Genomic DNA, 23,754 nt, shown 5'->3' on the forward strand with positions numbered 1-23,754 from the left:
ATGAAAAATTTGGAGGTATAAATTGAGGGATAGAATCAATGATTTTCTATTGTTTTGTCATGCAAAAATCCCATAAAAATCTATATAGGGTCCCGTAAAATCTATGCATGCGGTTAGCACGTGTGGGACTAATGGTCTCTAAAGTTCCCTAGTTTGGTATGAGATTGTAATTACGCGTGACACTATACTCGAATATCTCTACTCTATAATTGAACCATAGCTTTGATTTCCCATAGCATGCCTCGTTTGTAATTATGGACATTGACAAATTCAGAATTTTATACCATAAAATAACATATAATTATGTATATTATTTTTTGTGAAAAATAGACCGTAAGTGACTTTTAAGATAAATATTACAATAATTAATCACGTGTGAATAAGTTAAAGTTGCTTATGTGAATTATCATAACATTCATTTCACTTTCTCGTGAAAATAATAGGTGTAGCCAGATCACTCTATTTTTCGTTGGGTAAAAGCTAAAAATCTGATGAATAAAAAGAAAGGAGATCAAAGAAATAGACGAATGGCTTGACTATAGTATAGGTCAGATATTTTTGTGAATAGTAAGCATCGGATCTCTTCTTATTTTTGAAAAAACTGATGGATTCGACATTATTGTTTAGTCCAATCCAATCGACGTGGTTACTGAAAATAGTTAATTTTTCCATAGCCGTGGATCACGATAGACCTCGTATCTCGTGTTTCGGAATACCTGTGATATTTAAGTCAGCTTACACACACCTTAAAATATTTTATGGGATACTCAGCTTGTTATCTCCCATCAGCATATGTTCGGGGAAGCTTTGCCTGCCAAAATTGGACAACAATATCTAAGTGAAGATCAACCTCGGCCATTGACAGCAACGAAAAGGGTGTAACGAAGTAAGTAAGTACAAAGTACAAACAACCGCTCATATGCAATCATAGTAAAGTCTTGGCCCTTTGGCATTTATTCCCATCTTTGTGTAGTTGAGCTTCTCGCAACTACTAGAAGCCAATTACCCTAATTGAACCCACCTAAATCTACCTCCATGAGATTCTCTTTTTTTTTTTTTCCTTCGAATAATTGAGAATCAATAATGATCCAATATATGTAATTAATTGCGAGATTTCAGGGTACGTTAAAAAGTTTTATCAAGTAGTTTGTTATAATTGTAAGTTGGGATCATTATATCATGTGAAAGAATGTGAGTACAATAACAATAAACTCAATGTAATCTCACAAGTAGAATCTAGGAAGGATACTGTATAACCATTATCATCTCTACCTTGTGAAGCTAGAGATGTTGTTTCTGATAGACCATCAACTCAGAGAAAACGAAAGAATACTGAGTATCCAATTCAAAATCTTAGAAAATTAGTTTATTACTATAGTATAGTCCAAAACTTCTATGATGATCTATTTGATGCTTTATAATCTCGATAGGAGTTATTTTACACCTTAATAACTTCAACTAATATCTCTAAATCAATTTGGTTCATCCCAATATTTCACACTTGTTTGGCTAATGATAATGCTTATCAAAACCTCTAAAATCAAATTAAGTTCAAGCAAAAGAATTGGTTTTTAATTAAGACTAAAATTCGATTAGTGAAAAGACATTTTTGAATGATTTGACATGTCACTCTATTTGCTTAGTTTTAACTTTTAAGTGCCATCAAACTTATACTATAAACTAAAGAGAAGTAAAGAATCTTGATTTCTAAAGTGATTTATCCCAGTTTTCACTTTCATTATCTTGATTAGCTTAAGCTAAGATCAAAGGATTAGAATCTGATTTGAAGTTAGAATATAAGCCATCACCCCCGTTACCCCAGAACAAATGTCGGCTCTTCTAATAGAAAGAAAAAGAAAAAGAAAAAGAACCTAACTATAATAAATTTGGTATGACAACATTAATCATCGTGCACATGTTAGCATTCCTTTAGAGCCTCGCCTGTCACATTGCAAAACACATAAGTTGCTAATATACTACTCCCTCCGGTCCAAAATATAATGTTTACTAGTTTCAATAGAAACCTCAAGTTAATATTACAATAGTAACTAGGTTCATCAAAAACGGAGTCAGCATCTGAAGTTTTTGGATTAAAAATTTTAGTCGTTTTAAGTCACTGAATTCAAAATTAATAATTTTACATGTTAAATAAATTTCTTAAGATAAATATAGAGCTTGGACCAAAGTTACTGGATTCGGCCGAACTCGCGCCTCGGTCTCTAGCTCTGCCCTTGAGGTTCACCAATCGATTATTTATAAATATTTAGTGGATCCTTAATATTTATACAAAGTCCGGACAAGAACTACCGTGTTTACATAAAACCATAGCCAACCCTCTAGATCTGACTTCGAGTACAACCACAACTACACAATTTTTCTCATTGTTTTTTTTTTTTTTGGTAAAATTTTCAGAAAAATCTGCATCCGCTATCCTTCGGTGTACGCTGGATAATCTGCTCATTGTGCAATAACTCGCAAATCACACCGAAACTATAACTGCACTAGATAAACTCTGACTGGGAAAGCTGATGGAGATGTATTTTTCTCATTGTATATTATTAACGATAGTTTCATGGATTAATTCATGAAAAATATCTCATGTGATTGCCTATCTGTTTTCTGCATTCCTAATGCATCCCAAGACAATTTTGTTTCGCCATTTGGTGTTGCCTTCACATACTTCACATGGCTATTCTCTGGATTTCCTTCGATATTGGAATTTATGTAGGAATTGATTAGGAAGTTTCTTTAATATAATTGATAGACTGTCCTCGTGCACCATGATATATATACTCATATAATTGAGGAGAAAAAAAAGTAATTACGCATTATATTGGCTTTATTTTTTTGCCATAATTTTTACGTAGAAAATTTATTACTATAATGCAAGAACATAATACATGGTCGAGAAGCTATGAATCAATTAGACTTACCAATTGAATGAACCATAATAATCGTAGTAATTGACTTTATTGGATTTTGGAAGCTCGTAAAATTGATCCGACATAATTTCCAAACTTAAGAATTATGTGTTGGAGCAGCTCTATACTAGCAACAACAATATTGCCATTGTATACGTGTGACATTTGGTAAATTCCAAATTCAAACTCTTAAAATTTAAATTTTAAATTCGACCAAAAATATGCCCGTGCGGATTCAAAAAAAAGTTAATTCTTAGCTAACGGTGGAAGTGGATCTTAGATTAACAAGTTTCCACGCAATTGCTTGTTTGAACAACTAAGCATTTTATAGTTGAAAATCCATTGACATATATAAATTATTAAACAATTACTTACTTGGTTTAGAAGACAACATTAATGCACGAAAAAAGTTGTTAATTAAAAAATTCAGAAGCTTCCCGGAAGACATGCCATTTTGAACTTGTAGATTTGTGGGTGTTCAATTATAAAATAATGTATTTTTAATTAACAATAAAGTATAAAAATGCATTGACTGAATAAAATGAAAAAACTATGTTTTTGGGTAGCTGAAAAATTCCAAAGTCCAAGACTAGGTCAAATGACGGTTGCATAATATCTGGATTAATTGCAAGCTTAAGCAACATCCCACTTAGAAACTGTGTTTTTAAGTTGTTAAACACCACTGTTTCTTAATTAAATACTTAATTTGCTTATCAAATTGGGCAAATCGCTAAGTTTACGCTGCTTTTCCCTCTTACATTAATTGCAAAAGTCATTTGAATTTTGAACTTTACATGTACTATTTTGTATGCCAATTTGAATGCATATCTCCACTGTATATATGCTCAAGATTCAAGAATTTGGTACAACCACACACCCCAACAAAACAAAACAATAAAGAAAAAAAAAAGGAGGGACATAAAAGTAATGGGAATCATAGGAGTACATGGAAACGGAAAATTTTAGACAGAAATTTTTTAAGTATTAATAATTGGGTTCTGAACTTAATATTTATACATATTTAATAAATTATTTAATATAAATATATTATTTGACCAAAAATTAGTGGATTCGCCGAACTCGTAGCATGCTACTAGCTTCGCCTTTGTGTTTGGCACTAGAAACGAGTCGAATTGTACGAATAAAAAATCTTTTAATTTCAAATATTGAATGGTTAAAGTTAGAGAATAACAATTTTGTAATCAAAATCTTTGAGTAAATTATGGTAAATGCAATTTAAAAGTTATGCTGATTATTACTATTCATGCAATTGACCAATTACAAAATATTAGAATAGCTATAAATTATCAAACAAAAAGAATATGATAGCTTTCTTCTCAAATTGAAAACTTAATTATTGCAGCTTAATACACTAATTGTGGAATGCTTTTTAGTATCCACACTTAAACCTCGACAACACCGAACTTTAATCATTCAAAAAAAAATTACTTCTACATTTCAAAGTACATTAAAACTTTTACAGTCAAAGATAACGAATTTGACTCTAATAAACAACCCATAAAAATGCATTTACAGTACAATTAAGGATCAATTTCAAGGGTTGACACGCTAATTAGAACAAATAAAAAAATGATTAAACGTTAATTAACTATAAAAAGGAAGGCTTAAGCTTGCCGTGACCGTCAATAAACCGGCGTCTGCCGGTAATCGCGGAGCCTTGCCTTTTGACTTATGAGTAACGTCTTTTTATTTCTTGTTCCCACTACTTTTTCATGGTTATATAAATAAAAATAATAAATAAAAAAACGAATCACTTTTTATAAAGTGCAAAATAAAAAAGAACAATATGATTTTCTTCCTCTATCCACACTGGCCGTTAATTGCGGTTAAAATAAAAGACACAAGTATGGGTCCCCAATTCTTTCTCCTTTTCTATTTTGTTCTTTCTTTTCATATATAATTTTTTTTTAATTTCTTATCATGTGTTCAGTATCCATATTGAGACTCCAATTAATTCGCACGTTAAAAAAAATAAATCACTATCACGATTTTTTCATATTTAATTAAGGGTTAACAGATCTTATTTATAATTCCGCATATTTGATGGTTTTTTATGACCAATTAAATAGAATGTTTTTACCTTTTATAACGTGAAAAATAAATTGAGAAAATAATAGAATTTTCCTCTTTTATTTCCACCGGCCGTTGATTACGGTTGAAGTAGATGACACAGATTGAGGTCCTCAATTTATTTATCTTTTTTTTTTCCATCCTCTCTTATTCTCCCTTTTGATGATTTGTGAAAGTGGGCAGACTGTTTGGATAAATAACGAGAATGCCATGTAACTTTTTTACTCTTTAACTAGCCGTAAGAGGGTTAAATTTGAATTACATTTGGGCTGTCGGTGGTAATGTGAAAATGGTGGAAGGGCAATATTAGGTAGAAATTTTAATGACGGTAGTGTTGTTTGTCGGGTTGTTCGGTTTTAAATCAACTAACAGCTCCAAAACGCTTAAGCGCGAACCAATAATTTAAAAGACGGAACTATGAGGCAATGCGTAAGCCTCGAGACATTATAATTTATAGTAATGCATTTATTTTTCATAACAAATAGAATATCTTTATTTTCTTAATTACCTATCATTTGTTCGAAAAGGGTTTTCAGTTCCTCAACAGCACATCGAGATACATATGAGTAATTTTTTATCAAGCAATCCCTTTTCTTTGTCTAACTAAGTCTTATATATGTGCATTCTGGTTAATAGTCAACGATCACTCAACTATTCGAACATAATTTAATGGTGTTACTCTAGATTCGACAAAGACCGAATGCTTGGTATAACTGTATTAGGCAAGGTAAAATAATTATATGTGTATTTGTTTTGGCTCTTTAAATTTCATAATTTTGTATTCCATAGTCCTATAAAAATAAAAAGAAATGAACTTTATATTTGTTTATTCGCATTGCAACATCCCTCGAAAAAAGGGACCATTCTTCTATTCTAAAGATGGTAAATAGTAGTCATTAACATTTTAAGCTACAGTTGAAAAAATCTGATAAATGCAAGTTTGATTATATGAACACGTTTGAAATGTATTTATCGTCAATATTCCTGAATCATAATGAAACACCAGCTAACATTTCCTTGATTTGGCTGAGAAAACCGAACGAATTCGAAAAATCAAATTGGGGATTTACCAACAATATTAAAGACAAAAGTAGAACGCAAATGCACTAATTAATATTTGATGTAAGAGGTATATAAGCACATTTATTGATTGTAACTCAAATTATATACTCCCTTCATCTCAAGTTATCTATCGTGTTAAAACATTAATTAGGAGGAGAGTTGAACTATTTTACCCTTATTTATGTCTTAAGATATAATCTCCCTTCATTGAATATTTATTCTACTTATATGCTATGTCCATCTTCAAGAACATTTATTATTAAGGGTAAAATGAAAAAATATAATTGATTTTGTCTTGAACTTCTAAAATAAAAAATAATTTGAGACAACTATTTTTAGAAAATACAACAGATAATTGAAGACGAAGGGAGTATACAATAGAGGTATTTTAGAAACGGCGAAGGGTCAAATATATCCCTGTACTTTCGAAAATGGTCTAAAAATACCCATAGTTATACTATTGGGCTATATATACCCTTCTCGTCATACTTTGGAACAAATATACCCTTATTTTGGATGGAGTGCCACGTGTCAGCACCAGATGAAAACGACTCATTTCTTTTTTTTTACCCGATCTGTTTTAAAAAACCCACCACCCGACCCGTTTTAAAATTCAATTTTTTTAAAGCATATATTTTGTAAAAACTAATTATTATTTTTTGTAAAAACTGAAAAGAAAAAAAAAAAGAGATTTGCAAAATATATATTTTTAAGTCTTTTCATTTTTTTTTTTAAAAACTGAAAAAAAAATATTTTTTTAAAAAATGCTTTAAAAACTGAAAAATATATATTCTGTAAAAACTGGAAAAAAAAATTGCAAAATATATATTTTTAAGTCTTTTCAGTTTTTTTAAAGTATTGTTTTTGTAAAAACTGAAAAAAAATATTTTTTTAAAAAACTGGAAAAAAAGACTCTCCTAAAGCAGTGGACTACATATGCATTAGTTTTAAAAAAATAAAAATATTTTGCAAATTCTTTTTTTTTTTCAGATTTTACAAAAAATACTTTAAAAAACTGAAAAAACTGAAATATATATATATATTTTCCAGTTTTTACAGAATATATATTTTTTAATTTTTAAAGCATTTTTTTAAAAAAATATTATTTTTTTTCAGTTTTTACAAAAAACATACTTTAAAAAATCTGAAAAGACTTAAAAATATATATTTTGCAATTTTTTTTTTCAGTTTTTACAAAAAAAAAATTAGTTTTTACAAAATATATGCTTTAAAAAAACTAAATTTTAAAACGGGTCGGGTGGTGGGTTTTTTAAAATGAATCGAGTAAAAAAAAGAAATTGGTCGTTTTCATCTGGTGTTGACACGTGGCACTCCATCCAAAATAAGGGTATATTTGTTCCAAAGTATGACAGGAAGGGTATATATAGTCCAATAGTATAATAGGGGTATTTTAAAACCATTTTCAAAAGTACAAGAATATATTTGGCCCTTCGCCGTTATAAGTAACTATTCACAAGAAGTTAAATCAATAATATGACCTATTTTAACTGATAATACAGTAGTGCATGATACTCTAAAAAGTATTTTCTTAAAACATTAGGTTATGCTATGAGTATGCTCATTGGTGTTAGGGTAAAGAGCAAAAACTATTAATATTGTGGTGGGTTGAATAATATCGTTCTACTCTTAATGCAGAGAAAATGAAATTTGTTGGTAAAATGTAATTTTTCTTTAGCGAATTCAAGGTCCTAAAGTGAATACTAAGCTCCAAATGGAAAACCAAAAAAGAGTTTGAACAAAAGGTAACTCCTTTAACTTAGTTGTGGCGAGTGCACTTTACCTTTGACTGAAATATTAATTTTTCAACTTCGTAAATGAAACGTGTAAATACTTGCACACTGTTCGAGTAGATTTCTTATGACCATTTAGGAATGCCAATCTTTTCCACATACAAATACAATGATTCTTTCAATCTTTTGGGTTTTGTCTCTATTCAAGATTAACTTATACTACGACACTTGCGCCAGGCTAATTAACAAAGCCCTGGTCCAATTAGACAAATGGGAACCCTTTTTGTTATAGTTAAATGATTTAGAGGGAAAAAAATGAAGAACAAAAAAGAATAAGAAGCTATAATTCGAAACACTAAGTAGGTTTTTCGACATAAAAATTATAATTTTTAAAAAACAGTAGTATTTGAAGTTAAGTTAAAAAATAGTATTTAAAACTTGAAATTATGAGTGGGAAAAAATATTCTGAATTTTTTTAAAAACTCATTTTCGAAAAAAATTCAAAAACATGTAAAATTTCATTGACAAATATATTTTTTAATTTTCTTTTTTGAAAAAAAAGTATTTTTTTTTACGGACAAACGATGCTTAAGTATAGAAGAATAAAATTATCATATAATAGGTTATGGAAATGAACTCTTCCATAGGAGCACTAAAATCTTATATATATGCGTGTGTGTGTATTATATACAAATAATATAGATATTTTATGCATTTTGTTGGATAACGAATGCAATTAATTTCAACCGACCAACCAATTTTGTATTTTGGCCAATCTCATATAGCGTAATTTCTAGATGTGAATTTAAATTTAGTCGAATTAGTGAATCCGAATATCAAACATGCAAAATAGTCCATAAAAGAGTGGCAGATATTATAGTAGTATTAGAATTTTTGACAACCAAGGACTGGAGAGAGATGGATAAGAGCTTTTACTTTTTATCAAAGGTCTTGAGCAACTCTCATTGAATGAGTTTTACGATCCGCGAATCCGAATTAGTCAAAACCCAAGTATAAATACGAAATACCAAGTGGATAAAAATAATTTGAAATTGGGGTTAACTTTTAATAATATGAGCTCAAACCAAATATCATTATTACTATCCAATCTAATTTTTTTTGGGCAATCCGATGTATAAAGTATCCCGTATTCAAGTAGGATTCGGGGAAGGCTCGTTTTCCTAAGAGTGTGATGTAGACAACAACACAACAACAACAACAACCTAGTATAATCCACAAGTGGAGTCTAGGGAGAGTATGATGTACGCAACCTTATCCCTACACTGCCAGGACAGAGAGACTGTTTCCGATAGACTTTTCGCTAAAGAAGATGAAAGAAGCCTTGATAACAAATAATAACAAGGCAAATAATTAGAAAATTAAATCGAAGATAGTAACAAAGAATATGAAAGAGGTACCGATAATAAATAATAGCAAAACAATATATGTAGAAAACTAAATCCAAGGGAGCAAATGAGAATGTGAACGAAGTACTGCCAGCAAACTACGAAATTACTAATGACAAGTAATAACAGAACAAGACATGTGAATATAGCACACTAAGAAAAAAAAGGTTCCATACTAGCACTAATACTATCGAATTATAGAAGTCAAAGAGAAACGCACGACTACCTACTAACTTTCTACCATAATTTTCAACCTCCACACCTTTCTATAGTAGACAACCTACGATAATGCAAACATTAATAACTATTTTCATGGCTCGAACCCGTAATCTATAAGTTATACGGAAACAAATTTATTGTTGAACAAAGTTTCCCTTCATCCAATCTATTTTCTTTTAGTTCCTCATATTAACAGTGCGAAACACAAAAACACTATACAGACAATTTTCAGAAACTCTTTTGACTCTTTCTCTTCACACAACTTACCTTTTTCTTCTTTCTCCTTTTGGTAACTCTCAAGCCCCATTACCTCCTTTTAATAGTAAAATATTACTTAAATCTTCCCCCTAATTGTCTGCTCAATTTTGTACTGTAAAAGCGCCGAACAAAAGCACATGGCACTACCCCCTCTTTCATACCATTTTTTCTCCATCCCCTAATTATTATTTTTTAATTGTTTTTGAATTTCCAAAATATTACTAAAACAATAAACACAAAGCGCATTAATTGATCTCTTAACATTTTCTGAATTTTTGGCACCTTCTCTTCCCTCCACCATATATACTGCTTTTAAGCTCTTCCCCTTCCTCCAAATCCCTACACTTCCCTCTTCTTTGCTTTCTTTCTTTAAGTGTCTTTTTTTCTCTCTTCTTTGGTGAGTTTATCAGAAAGTTTTTAACTGATAAACACGCCAACATTGTTGCCATTGTTGATTTTATATGTACTTATACACATAACCATTGTACACAAAAGCAGATCTACATAGTTAAGTTTTGTAGCTCACCCTTTATTATTTGTCGACCGTGTAACAATGAAGAGTTTTGTCGGTTGTTTGTTTTTAGTAATGGGGGTTCTTCCTTTAGCATTTGCTGGCCATAATTATGGTGAAGCACTAAGTAAGAGCTTTCTGTTTTATGAAGCTCAAAGATCTGGTTATCTTCCTCATAACCAAAGAGTTCATTGGAGAGGAAATTCTGGTCTTAATGATGGAAAAGCTAGTGGGGTAATTTTTTTTATTTTTTTGTCTAATTTTTGTAAAGTTGCTAACATGATACTATGAGTTCGACCCACCCGTGAAATCAGTGTATGGCTGAATACAATAGACTCTTGTGGTCCGGCTCTTTTTCGACTGCCGCATAGCGAGAGTTTAGTTCACGAACTGTCCATTTGTGTGTCTAATTTATACTTTCTTGGTTCATTTCCATTTGATAAAATGTTAACATTTTTGGGGATTTTTTTTTTTGGTGTGCAGATTGATTTGGTGGGAGGGTACTATGATGCGGGAGACAATGTGAAATTTGGTTTGCCAATGGCATTTACTATTACAATGATGTCATGGAGTATTTTAGAATATGGTAGGCAAATGGCTGCTAGTGGTGAACTTGGTCATGCTATGGATGCTGTTAAATGGGGTACTGATTATCTCCTCAAAGCTCACCCTGAACCTTATGTTCTTTATGGAGAGGTAAATTACATTCTCACTACAGTTAAAATTTATCCGTATCCGATGTTATATTGTTTGACAGTCGTTGTTCCTGAGCTGAAAGTCTATAGAAAAGCAATGCTTCATATACACTATCGGCCTTAGACTTCACTTGTCTAACGTAACTGCCCAACCCACTTGTTATATTGTGCGTTTTGGGCATAAGTCCCCACGACATTAAAATGTGTCACAAAGATGTAATGCCTCTTTACTTATACACCCAACATCTCTTAGAATGACACAACTGGGGCTATTATAGTTGATGTGACGTTACTTTTCAATGAATACGGGATATATGATTTTTACGTTTACAAGTTTATCATTCGATTATGGTTAAGTTATATGTATTACTATGTTTAAATTGCTTGATTTAATACTAATATCGGGTGAGTAAATATTTACTATCACTATTCGCAGTTCACCTAACAGACACTTAAAAGTTTTATGTAAGATAATTGAAGTATTGATTTTTTGTTTGTTTTTATAATTAAGTGGCATGTGCTTAATGTCATTTTCAATGGAATAGAAGTGTCTTAAAACTAATTTAATAGACATAAATTGGACAAAATGGAATGTTGTTTTATGTAAATTATTTGGGTTTTAAGAAACTAATTAAGTTTAATAATTGGGATTTGGTGATTAACGAATTGATTGTGATTTTGTTAGGTAGGAGATGGTAACACAGACCATTACTGTTGGCAAAGACCAGAAGATATGACTACATCAAGAGCTGCTTACAGAATTGACCCGAACCATCCTGGTTCGGACCTTGCCGGAGAGACTGCCGCCGCCATGGCCGCCGCTTCCATCGTCTTCCGCCGCTATAACCCTGGCTATGCTAATGAGCTACTTAACCATGCACATCAGGTAATTAATTACATTAATTATATGATTTAGTACTGTACTAATGATCTCTTTGTTTTTTTAGTTAAAAGCTAAAAAGTGGCTCAGTCTTCAGTGTGTGGACTGAGAGACTGGCGCATGTTAGTTCGGTGTTGGGAAAAGGGCGCATGTTAGTTAAGGGTCCCGAGTAATTAGGTAGTTACGATTAGCTCAGCTTTTTTGTCAGGGCTACTTGTTTGTCGGTGTAGGTTAGTTGTGGGGGCGTATTGCTACTTTTCATTCATTTCTCTAACGCCCACAATAAATTCCAGAAAAAAACTTCAGGTTGGAGCGTTAAATATAAAATTATTTTACTAGTAAACACTTATCATTTAATATGAGATATTTTGGTCAGAATCTTGATTTAATTGGTTTTCAAAGCGTATATCAAACGGATGAGAAATTAAAAAAATTAACATACTATCAATCTATCACAAATTAATATTTATTGATAATAGAAATTATTTTTATATAACTTAATTATATTATCAAAGTACTAAACTTTTAGGTAAAATAATTTATTCCTTTCCTCACTAGTACACTAAGAATAGTCTTACGACGTTGTTGGTCTTGTCCTACCTTTTTAAAAGGTAAAGGATCCATGTGCGTTGGGTGATGTTAGGTCAGGGCCCATACTAGTAATTGTGTTTTCTTTCCCCAAATTTGGCCAATTAACATTTGTAATAATTAGAATATGAGGTGCCAATTAACCTTATTCAGCTGCATTAAAGATTGCTCTATAATATTATCATTAGGAGATTGATCTAGTCCTTACCACAAGGATACGTTGTGAGCAGCTTAACCTTACATTTTTACAAGAGCTCTGGTTGCAAAACAACTAACTCTAACAGTTACGCCAAGCTCCTCTTCATAAACATACATAGGTATAACTTTATAATACAAGTAATTTATTTTTCATTTTTCACGGTTGTAATAATGTGAAATAATTAAATTTTGCTCTTTTGAGCTTGAATAATAATGAGCATTAATAACATTAGGTCATTAGCTGCCGGTGTAAATGGTAGCAAAATCTTTCGGCGTAAATAAAGGATCATGGTGGGGGCCACAAGGAACAGATTTGCCGTTAATCACGGGTACTGTTTTAGTAACCGTGTGATCTTATGTACTCGCCAAATGTTAACCGTCCACATCTTTTGATCCTTAAGCATCGCTTTTGCCACGTGATGTGGAGGACTGTCGGTGCAGTTGTACCGTACTATCATACGATGCACAACTTCTTTCCCAACAAATATTTTTTTTTAGTTCCTAATATACCCTTGTTATTTTGATTGTATTTCATCATTTTACCTGCTCAACTTACAATTTGTTACTGTTGTTTTCAGCTCTTCGAATTTGCTGACAAATATAGGGGCAAATATGATAGCAGTATTACTGTGGCCCAAAAATATTACCGATCTGTCAGTGGATACGCGGTATGTTATTCTAGCATCTTATTCTTTTCTTTTTCAGTCTCATGTCGTTTTTATTTTATTTATTTTATTTCAAATAATGATGACATAAGTTGAATTTAAATGAAGCGGTACAGATATATATATATAGCCGATTTCTACTAATTTGGGATTGATGCGCAATTATTATTGATATTTGTAAATTCTAAACTTTGTCAATTAGGTAACAATATTTAATTAACTACCCTACAACTTTAGTCTTAAGTGTTTTAAGTTTGTATATTGTTACAATAACATGTAATAATGCTATAACAAGCCGGATATGATAATTTTGAAAATAGTTTAATAACTAGCAATAACCGATTAACTTACTTTTTTTTATATTGTCAATATAATAACTTAATCGTTTTCTTTAAGAATTGTAAAATTTAATAAGTATTTTTTTTTGGGAATGTTTGTTGTTACAGGATGAATTATTATGGGCAGCAGCATGGTTGTACAAGGCATCAAACAATCAATTTTACTTGAATTACTTAGGAAGGAATGGAGATGCACTTGGTGGAACTGGTTGGTCCATGACTGAATTTGGCTGGGATGTCAAGTATGCTGGTGTCCAAACTCTTGTTTCTCAGGTAAAAAAATTATGTTAAAAGAGTTTAGAAATTTCAACTCGACGGTAACATAAATAAACATGAATCAAACGATAAACCAGGATCAGGATAACTAATCGCAGCATAACTAATCCCAGCTAACTTGTCTTCAAACCAAACGATCCCTTTGTAGTTTCATAGGCAGATAACTAATTGGTATGTCTGTTGGCAGATCTTGATGTCAGGGAAAGCTGGTCACAATGCACCTGTATTTGAGAGGTACCAACAAAAAGCAGAGAACTTCATGTGTTCGTGCCTCGGAAAGGGTAACCGAAATGCCCAGAAAACTCCTGGTGGTCTCATCTTTAGGCAGAGATGGAACAATATGCAATTTGTTACAAGTGCTTCATTCCTTGCCTCTGTTTATTCTGACTATTTGACTTCCGCCGGCAAATACCTCAAGTGTTCTTCTGGTTATGTATCTCCAAATGAGCTCCTCTCTTTTGCCAAGTCACAGGTAAAAATATTAATTTGAATAGATAATTAACGAGTTTAACTTATACATATACTGAAAGTGTAAGTTATCTAAAAGATCGCAACATGTATCTGCCATAAAAGGTTAGATCAGTAACCTGTAAAATAAGGCATGTTACTTGCGACAACAGCCATCATAGTATATACTATATAAGTTAAATGCATAATTGGAAGCCTCAAAATATTGGATTTACATTGACTAACTCCTGCATGTTTTAGGTGGACTACATTCTTGGAGATAATCCGAGAGCGACAAGTTACATGGTGGGATATGGAAGCAATTACCCAAGACAAGTACACCACAGAGGTTCTTCTATAGTCTCTATTAAGGTTAATCCAACTTTTGTTACCTGCCGTGGAGGATATGCCACCTGGTATAGCAGAAAGGCGAGCGACCCTAATCTCCTCACTGGTGCCATTGTTGGTGGACCTGATGCCTATGACAACTTTGCCGATGAAAGAGACAACTATGAGCAAACTGAGCCTGCCACTTACAACAATGCTCCGTTGATTGGCGTGTTGGCAAGACTCCATGCTGGTCATAGTGGTTACAATCAGCTCCTCCCAGGTATTTTTTTTAGTGAATTAACATCGTCCAGACTAGTTTTATGCTTGCTATGAACCTGATGCAACTTGTTTGGGATTGAGATGATGTTGTTGTAGTAGTTATATCAAAGTTTTATGCTGAGAATTTTTTTCTATGCGTCTTGCAGTTGTTCCTGCACCAAAGCCAGTTCCAAAGCCAGCGCCACGGGGAAAAGTAACTCCAGCTCCAAGGCCAAGAGTAATTCCAGTTCCAGGTATTTTCACTTGCTATTCTTCTGTCAATGAATAGACCAATGTTTTAGTGGAATCTAATAAACAAATATATCTGCAGCTAATGCTCATGTTGCTATTCAACAAAGGGCAACTAGTTCATGGGCACTAAATGGGAAGACTTACTACAGATACTCAGCAATAGTTACTAACAAGTCCGCAAAGACAGTTAAGAACTTGAAGCTCGCAATATCCAAGCTCTATGGTCCTCTCTGGGGTCTTACAAAGTACGGTGACTCGTTCATCTTCCCAGCTTGGCAAAATTCTTTACCAGCTGGGAAAAGCCTCGAGTTCGTGTACATTCACACTGCTTCTCCTGCTATTGTCTCAGTTTCAAGCTACACTCTAGTCTAAAAAACTGAACGAAAAACAAGAAGTTAAGGAGGAGGAAATGCAAACACATTTTTCTTGGGTTGTAATGTAAGAATTGTGCAGCTATAGTGCTATACTACACGGCGCATTCAAGGGGGTCTTTTTATCTTTTCTATTTTTTTTTCTTTCTTTCGAAAGTTTGTCTGTAAGTTTCAACTTCTGGTTGGTTTGCAGTTTGAGTAGGACTTTAAGGTAATGAAGGTTTAGGTTAATAAGGGAGAAAGTTGGAGGAAGAAAGGAGTGAAGAGACGAGTTTAAACAAGTGCTCATCCTCTTTCTCCTCCACTTTATATACATAGTATTGAGAAAAGAAAAATGACAGAGAAAAGAGTGAAGGGGTTGAGAAGTAAAGAAAGTTTGCTTCTCTATATTATATCTAAAGTCTTCATTTCCTTTGTAATTGAATGCAGCTTGAAGGTTTCTATCAGTTTTGCTTTTCACTCTGGTTTTTGTTTGTGATGTTGTAAGCTTTACTATATTTTTATGCATTCTGTATTCTTCCCTTCGAAGTGGAGTCTTGTCGTAACTAGTAAAATTGTTGCCCTGTGACCAGGAGGTCACAGGCCGTGGAAACAGCCACTTCAGAAATACAAGGTAAGACTACGTACAATTGACCCTTGTGGTCCGGTCCTTCCTCGGACCTTGCGCATAAAGGGAGCTTAGTGCACCGGGCTGCCTTTTTTGTATTCTTACATTCAAAGAATGGTTAACATTGGTATTTTTGCCTTATTAGAAACTCTCTAAACACCAACTCTGATACTTGACTATGGTATTGAGGACAGTATTCTCTTTTATTCATTTCTTACTTGTGCATATTTATATCTAGTTTGAGTCGAAAGCAATAGGTTGGTCTTAACTTCATAACTTATCTTAAATCCGCCTCCAAACATTAAAAAAAAAAAAAAAAAGATACAAACCCAATGGAGTAAAACATAGTACTATTACTATGAATTTGACTGCGGACTTAAATTTTAAGTAGTCACTAGCATACTATCAGAAGTTATTACAATACGAGGCTAGAATCCAAGCATTCTAGTACATACATATTAGAGATTAGGGAACCTCGTTTGCCAGACAAATTGAATAGTCGTGACGATACCTTTAAACATCAAAAAAAAAATTCTCTTAAAAAAATTGATCGGATCAGCCGTGGACGCCCGAGAGATATCATCAATATGAACTTTTCAGGCTAAGTAACAAACTGTTATTGCAATATGAGACGAACCCAAAGATTCTAGTACATATACATTAAAGATTGGTCTGATGATGCCCCCTCAAAGGCTCAACCAACCTAAAACACTTTTAACTATACATTGGACTTGTCACTCAACCTCTCAAACTAGACACCCAAGAAAACACACTAATGTAGGAAAATTTGAACAAGATAGAACTTGGGAAATCACTTAACTTTAATGTCACTCGATTTATCAAGCTCAACTACTATGACACTAATATTGTCTTTGCTTCCTTTGGCAATGGCCAGCTCCGCCAAAAGTGCGGCGGCTTCCGCCGCACCGACTCTCTCCGGTAACCTTCTACGAATTTGTCCGTCGAGACATTTTCTTACCACTTCGCAGGTTACCTCATTTGACACTACATCCCATAAACCATCTGTCGCAATTACTAGAAATTCATCCCATTCGTTTCGTTTGTACACTGTCACTTCTGGCTCTGCTATTACGAATGGTTTCAGATAATGATCACCTGTTTAATGGAATTTATGTAACCAACGTGAGATACAAGGATATATCCCCTGTTTCAGAAACTAATAAGAAAGCAAAACTTAATGCCAATATCGTGTTACAAGTAAGTGTTTAACTTATACTTATAGTTCCACATTACCAAATCACCTAATATATAAAGGATTTATATTACATAGATAATAATTGTATAAAGTTTTTTCACACTTTCAGTTAATTTTTACTTCTGATAGCAGGTGACATTTACTACATACTAGAGATTTACCCATAATTACCTTATAAATAATATGTAAATACTTTTCTAACGTTTTCACCTTATAGGTTAAACTCAAAGATATTTATGGGTAACCGTTCATAAAATATTAATTAACAAGCTGGAAAAAATAAATTATTCGTTAAAATATATATTAATCAAGTAAAGATTCATAATATTGTCCGTATATATAAGTTGAGTAGAAGGATAAAAGTAAAGAGAGGAAAAAAAAGAAGAGGTGCTATAATCTTAAAGTGTTAAGTATTCTCCACCGCCAACCCTGAGGTAAGTTACGGATGCAAAAAATTTATCAGGGGATTTATATATACACAATATAATTTTTCGACAAACTCCCTTCTGCCACCTTAGTTCCACCAGCCAACCATGCCTAAAGCTGCGGGTTCGAGTCAAAAGGGAGCAAAGTAGGAAATTTCTTGGGGAGAAATTAAAAAAATGGTAAGTGGAGAAGGATTGTACCTATGGATCTTGAAGTTGCAAGGATTCCCTGGACACGACTACCATTCCTATTTAGAATCTTACCGCCTGCAGCTTCTACCCTTTTCTTCTCATCTGGTCTATCAGGCTACACAAAAAAGACACAGCACAAATTAAGAAATGTTAGAAATTTTACAAACTACTAACTTTGTCCCAAATAAATTAAGAATAATTACGCTTCAGTATCAAATAAATTAGAGTCCTTGCTCAATTTGATACGAGGATTCATCCTAATTTATTTATTTTATCAGCGAAATGCAATTCTCATCCGAATTTAAGACCGACAATATGAACAAGATAGGCGAATTTCTACATGCCCCCAGTGATAAAAAAAAAAAGAAATTAAGAAAAATACTGACCTTATGGTCATTTGACAAAGGTATAGCAACACCACGGCTACAAAGTACAACCCTACAATTACCACAATTAGCCACCACCACCTCTTCTTTCCCTACCACCACCGCCGCCGCCGCAGACCCGGTTGTCCTTTCCACGTCATCATACCCACTCTCCTCATTCAACTCTACCTCATTCTCTTCTCTTATAACTTCATCATCCATTTTGGAAAAACATTTTATCATCACCTTCTCCCAATCTATATTACTATTATTATTATTATTACTTGCTTTTCTCTCTAATATTTCCTCCTCAATAATATAATGCAAACGATCACGACATGCACGTGAAACCCTATTACCTCCATGTCCATCATATGCAGCAAAAAAAACAAATTCATTATTAGCAACCTGCGACGCCACAGTTATAGCATCTTCTATTACTCTTCTCCTCCCCATCATTGATATAAAACCGTATTTCAATTCTTTTTCTATAGGTTGTACTGAATAAAAGACGTCGTCTTGACTCGATATTTCAGATGCTGCTGCTCCTGTAATAGTACTCTTGGAACTTGACTCAGTACAGTTTGATGAACTATCAATTTGTTCATTTTTTGATACCTCCGCTCCCACATCCTTAACACGAAACTGTTTTTTGGGAACAAAACAACCGTCTTCTTCAGAAGATGTAGTCATACGTTGTAGTTGCTGTCTTTTATGGTAAGATTTAACAACTCTTCTATGAAACAGATTCCTTGGCTTATTATTTTTGGAATCTGATACCATCATTCTAATTATATATCTTACTAGTCAATTTAATGACATTGCTATTGTTTTGCTACTTGGTGTGTAGTAAACTTAGGTTGGACGACACAAAGAGAGAATTTTAATACAAAGTTTGCAGTATGGTTTTACGTAAGGGGGGAGGGGTGGGGGTATAAATGAGGAGAGGGGGGTGATGTTAAAGGGGAAGCGAAGAAGAAGAAGAAGCTAAAAAGATGGAATGTCTTAGGGGTCGTTTCGTTTACAGGTTACGTAGGTATTAATAGTATAGGAAATATTGTAGATATTCAAACAATACAGAAATTATGATATGTGTGCTTTATTTATTTTTAGAAAAAATATTTAACTCAAGAGGGTTAGTTTGGTCTTTTTATGTTAAATTCTTGTATTAGTAATCTACATTTTTTTTTCTACATCTATCCTGCATAATACAAATTTCTGTATAATATATGCTAGTATTAATTATGCATTTTATAAAAAGGTAACAAACATTCTTTTCGTTTTAATATATGTGATATTATAGAATTTAAGAAATAAAGAAAAATGATATTAAAATTTATGATCTTAAATATATGCGGGTATTAGTTATGTATTCTATAAAAAGGTAATAAACATTCCTTTCGTTTTAATGTATGTGATTACAGAATTTAAGAAATAACGGAAGAGTTTTAAAATTTATAATTTTAAATATATTATAATTTTTTATGATATAAAAATTTTTCATTAAGTATAAAATAAGAAGTTAATATATATATATACATCAATTTAAACAGCACAAGTAAATTATTATTAATGTGGGAATTTTATGAAGATATTATACATATTTGTAATGAAACCAAACGACTCCGTAGGGGTGAGGGAAATTTGGTGACAAAGAGGGAAAGGTGGCGAGTATAGATGACACGTAAAGGCGGCAATTGTATCGGCGCAAATACAAGGACGTGGATGTTTCTCTCTGATTCTCACTTCTACACGTGGCAATTCCAATTGTGCGGCCACGAATGGAGATATTTATTTCCTAAAAAAATAAATCACGAGTTATTACCAGTCCAGAACCTATGTACTGTTTTCTCTGGTCTTCGGATAAGTTTGTGTAGATATTTGTTACCTTAGACTAATATAAATATCGGGTTCCTATGTCCATTAATATTCGAAGAAATTGAGACTTTAAAACGTTCTTAACTCATTTCGTCAACCACTAATCCGTACTCTTAATGCAGAAGATTAAACGCGTAATAAGTCATGAAGTTTTTTAAATGAGTTTATAAACTTACAATATAAAAGATTTTACAACATCAATATAATTTAATCAGTTACATTAGATTATTATTCTATTTTTTTTAGTTATCATATTGATTTATGTAAAAAATTACCTTTTATTGTTGATGACTTAATCTGATAATTTTAAATTTTTACACTGTCAGAATCAAACCTAATATAATCCTTAAATATTGGAAGTAAGAAATAGATGCATACATTATTATATGTATCGGACAAGAGTTAAAAAATTCATTATTAATTAATCAATTTTCAATTTTACTTATTTTTTCCTTAAAAAACTTTGTATTTCAGTTATTACAGCTTCCAAAAAATTGGTAAAAATTGGACCAGATGAATTGAAAATCTCTCCTTTGCCTCCAAATTTAAAATTTATGAATCCACCAATCTTTTATGTAGATTTCTAGATAATAGACAAGATTAATCACTATTAAAAACAAGCGAATTTCTGATAAAAATATTCTAAAGAGGTCCATCGAAAATATGAAATTTCTAACATAATGTTCAAGCCAATTTACAACGGATTGGTCGGAAATTACCGACCAACATTGGTCGGTATGCTATACACAACCATCTTACAATTTAATTGACATACCGACCAAAATTGATCGGAATATTATTTTAATAATTTAATTTTACCGACCAAACTTAGTCAGTGTATTAAATTTATTAATAAAAATACCGACCAACTTTGGTCTGTAATGAAAAATATATATTTTTATAAATAATTAAAATTTAAAAATACCGACCAAAATTGGTCGGTAAACTGGACAGGACATGCAGCAAACCGACCAAATTTGATCGGTAATGTTGAATTTCTGGGAATTCATTGTACATTAACCTACCAACTTTGGTCGGTAATGTGCAATTTAATTTTTTTTTTATTAGTTACCGACCAAGGTTGGTCGGTTTTTTGGGTTTAATTTTGGCAGAAAATGCCTGTTTTGGTAGCTACACCACTTGCCAAATAAAAACAGCATACCAATACCCCTGATTCACATCTAATAACCACCAATTCACCACATATAACCTCTTATTCACCACAAATCCAACCAAATATCCAACAACAACAACCAAACATCCAATTAATACTTTAAAACTAACAAATTAAAGTTCAATTGAATATCACAATCCAAAACCAAGCAAAAACTAATTACAACAAGTTCAAAATTGTTCGATTTAATTCAAAACTGATTCTATTAGTCTAGTTCAAAGTATATCAAAGTATTGGTCAAGGGGTATTTTCTACAACATCGTCACCGTCTGATGAACTTTCATCTACAAGACGGTATAGAGAACGGTCTTGTGGAGGACGGAAAAAACGATCACGGAAAGGACGGGAGGAACGATCACGAGGAGGACAGGAGAAACGATCACGTGGAGGTCGAGCCTCTGGCAATGACTCATGAGACCGGGGTAACGGAAAAGCTCCAGTAGAAAGGAGAGTTCTGATCTGAACTTGCATACCAAGGAATTGAGCATCTCTAAACCTTTCTCTTTCCTTGGCCGCTTCTAGTTCGGATGTAAGCTTTGTCACTGTCTCCCGCATAGCCGAGAGGCTCTCCCTATTAAGTTTTTCGCCCTGTGAGGAAGTCCCTATTCCTTGCATTCCACACTTATAGCGATATAATTTTTTCGTAGGAAGCCCGTATACCTTCCCCCATTTTGGACCGCCAACAGCCTCGAGCCATATTCTTTCAGCATTCTTGTCCGAAAGTTGGGTTGGCTCGCCCGATTCACCAGCTGACTGACTACGAATGAATTCCCCCACGTTACTTTGGTAGCGACCCTACATTATTTTAAATTAAATTAGTATTTAAAAATTCTTATAAAAGTAAATTATAACACTTAAAAAAAATTAAAAGCTTACATATGCAGTCTCTGCCCGGTCCTCGACCCACCTATCTCCATCCCCCTCTTTCTTCTTCTTTAAAATATGCGTCTCCTTGAATAGCTCATCATGGCTCATTGGACGCCCATATCTCTTTTCCTGAAAATAAATTAATTTAGTTAATAAATATAATTGATATACTTAGAAAAGTAAAATAATTTAAGCAATTACTAATCTTCTTTTTATCGTCCCGATGCTGATAGCATCCCCAGTGTGCAGGGAGCCTCCCTTCTCGGATGAGCGAGCTTTCTTTCCTTTTTCGCTCCTCCGTAAGAATTCCTCGGTCTGCCATTGCTAGGAATGGCAGGCGGTGCGGGTGCGGGGCAGGTTCTGTCTGAACCCGCATAATTTCAACCTGTCCCGCCCCGCATAGGATTTAAACCCGCATTCATCCGCCCCACACTCCACCCGTGTTCACCCGCCCCGCCCGCAAATTTTTTAAATAAAAATTCTCTTTTTTTGTGCTTATTTTTCCAATAAAAATTAGCCGAAAGAAATTCTGATTGTTATCTCATATGTTCCAAGTGACTACCACATAAATTATAAGGGAGCTGTAAACACACTGCTAAAAAGCACAATATGATGCCAATTTGAAGTGTTTATTTCTTATTCTTGTGTATTGAAATGTCTAAATCATAAGACTGAATTGTCTTTCAGTTATTATAAAAGAAATAAGACTAAATTTAGTGGACTGTGATTTGACAGAGAAAATGCTTCTGATACATTTGTTAGCAACATGGTAATTTCTAGAGTGAGGTTTATGTATACCTCTCTGGTGAGTGTAAAGATTTGCAAGCAAACACAATGTTAAACCCCAATCAACATGTAAATCAAGACACATTCAAGAAAGTATGAGTATTGAACATAAGAGCCAAAAAGAATATAAGCCACCATAATATATAGCCTTATCCACGCATCAATGCCATTCTAATTTTACTTGTATCAGAAATGTCACAAGCATCAGTGCCATACTAATATTATAATACTTATCGTACATCAAAGAATTGAAAATCCCAAAAGATATTGGTGTGGCTGGTAGCTTTTTAGCCTTTTAGGTTTTTAGTTAAAAAAATTAAAATCTTGACCCGCGCCCTGCATTAATATTTTTTTTTTAAATTAGACCCCGTCCCCGCAAACAATTCAACCCGCCCCGCCCCCCCCCCCCCCCCCACAATCGCACCTCCCCATTGCCATCCCTAGCCATTGTCTTAACAAATCATCCCATAAATGCTGCAGACACTAGTCAGGCCTCTTGTTCTTCTTTGTACCATCATAGAAATGATCCGCTAATCTATTGCGGCTTTATGATGAAAATTTGCAGCCACTTCCTCGCTATAGCGGTCTTCCCATACACATTTGCTATGCATTTTAAAAGTTAAATATTAGATGGAAACATCATAAATATAAATTATTAAACTGCTTAAAAGAACATTTATACCTTAAACTGATTGAAAATTAGCTTCTTCAGCGAGAATGGGAAATG

The 23,754-nt window shown here is 33.0% G+C and overlaps 2 protein-coding genes across 2 annotated transcripts; one reads left to right on the forward strand and one right to left on the reverse strand.

The window, feature by feature from the left end:
• Positions 1-9,817: 9,817 nt before the first annotated feature.
• LOC107812595 (endoglucanase 6-like) lies at positions 9,818-15,976 on the forward strand. Its single transcript, XM_016637741.2, has 9 exons — positions 9,818-10,453; positions 10,703-10,915; positions 11,600-11,800; positions 13,159-13,248; positions 13,692-13,856; positions 14,047-14,331; positions 14,568-14,916; positions 15,062-15,148; positions 15,226-15,976. Exons 1-9 carry the CDS (start codon positions 10,262-10,264, stop codon positions 15,516-15,518), a joined length of 1,875 nt encoding a protein of 624 aa, XP_016493227.1. The 5' UTR covers positions 9,818-10,261; the 3' UTR covers positions 15,519-15,976.
• Positions 15,977-16,717: 741 nt separating this feature from the next.
• Positions 16,718-19,245, reverse strand: LOC107812593 (protein phosphatase 2C 51-like). Its single transcript, XM_016637740.2, has 3 exons — positions 18,344-19,245; positions 17,967-18,072; positions 16,718-17,240 (listed from the first exon to the last, which is right to left on the reverse strand). The coding sequence occupies exons 1-3, from the start codon at positions 19,106-19,108 to the stop codon at positions 16,936-16,938; spliced, it is 1,176 nt and encodes a 391-aa protein (XP_016493226.1). The 5' UTR covers positions 19,109-19,245; the 3' UTR covers positions 16,718-16,935.
• Between the last annotated feature and the right edge of the window lie 4,509 nt (positions 19,246-23,754).

This window comes from Nicotiana tabacum, chromosome 23, assembly GCF_000715075.1.
Source record: "Nicotiana tabacum cultivar K326 chromosome 23, ASM71507v2, whole genome shotgun sequence".
Lineage (NCBI taxonomy): Eukaryota > Viridiplantae > Streptophyta > Magnoliopsida > Solanales > Solanaceae > Nicotiana > Nicotiana tabacum.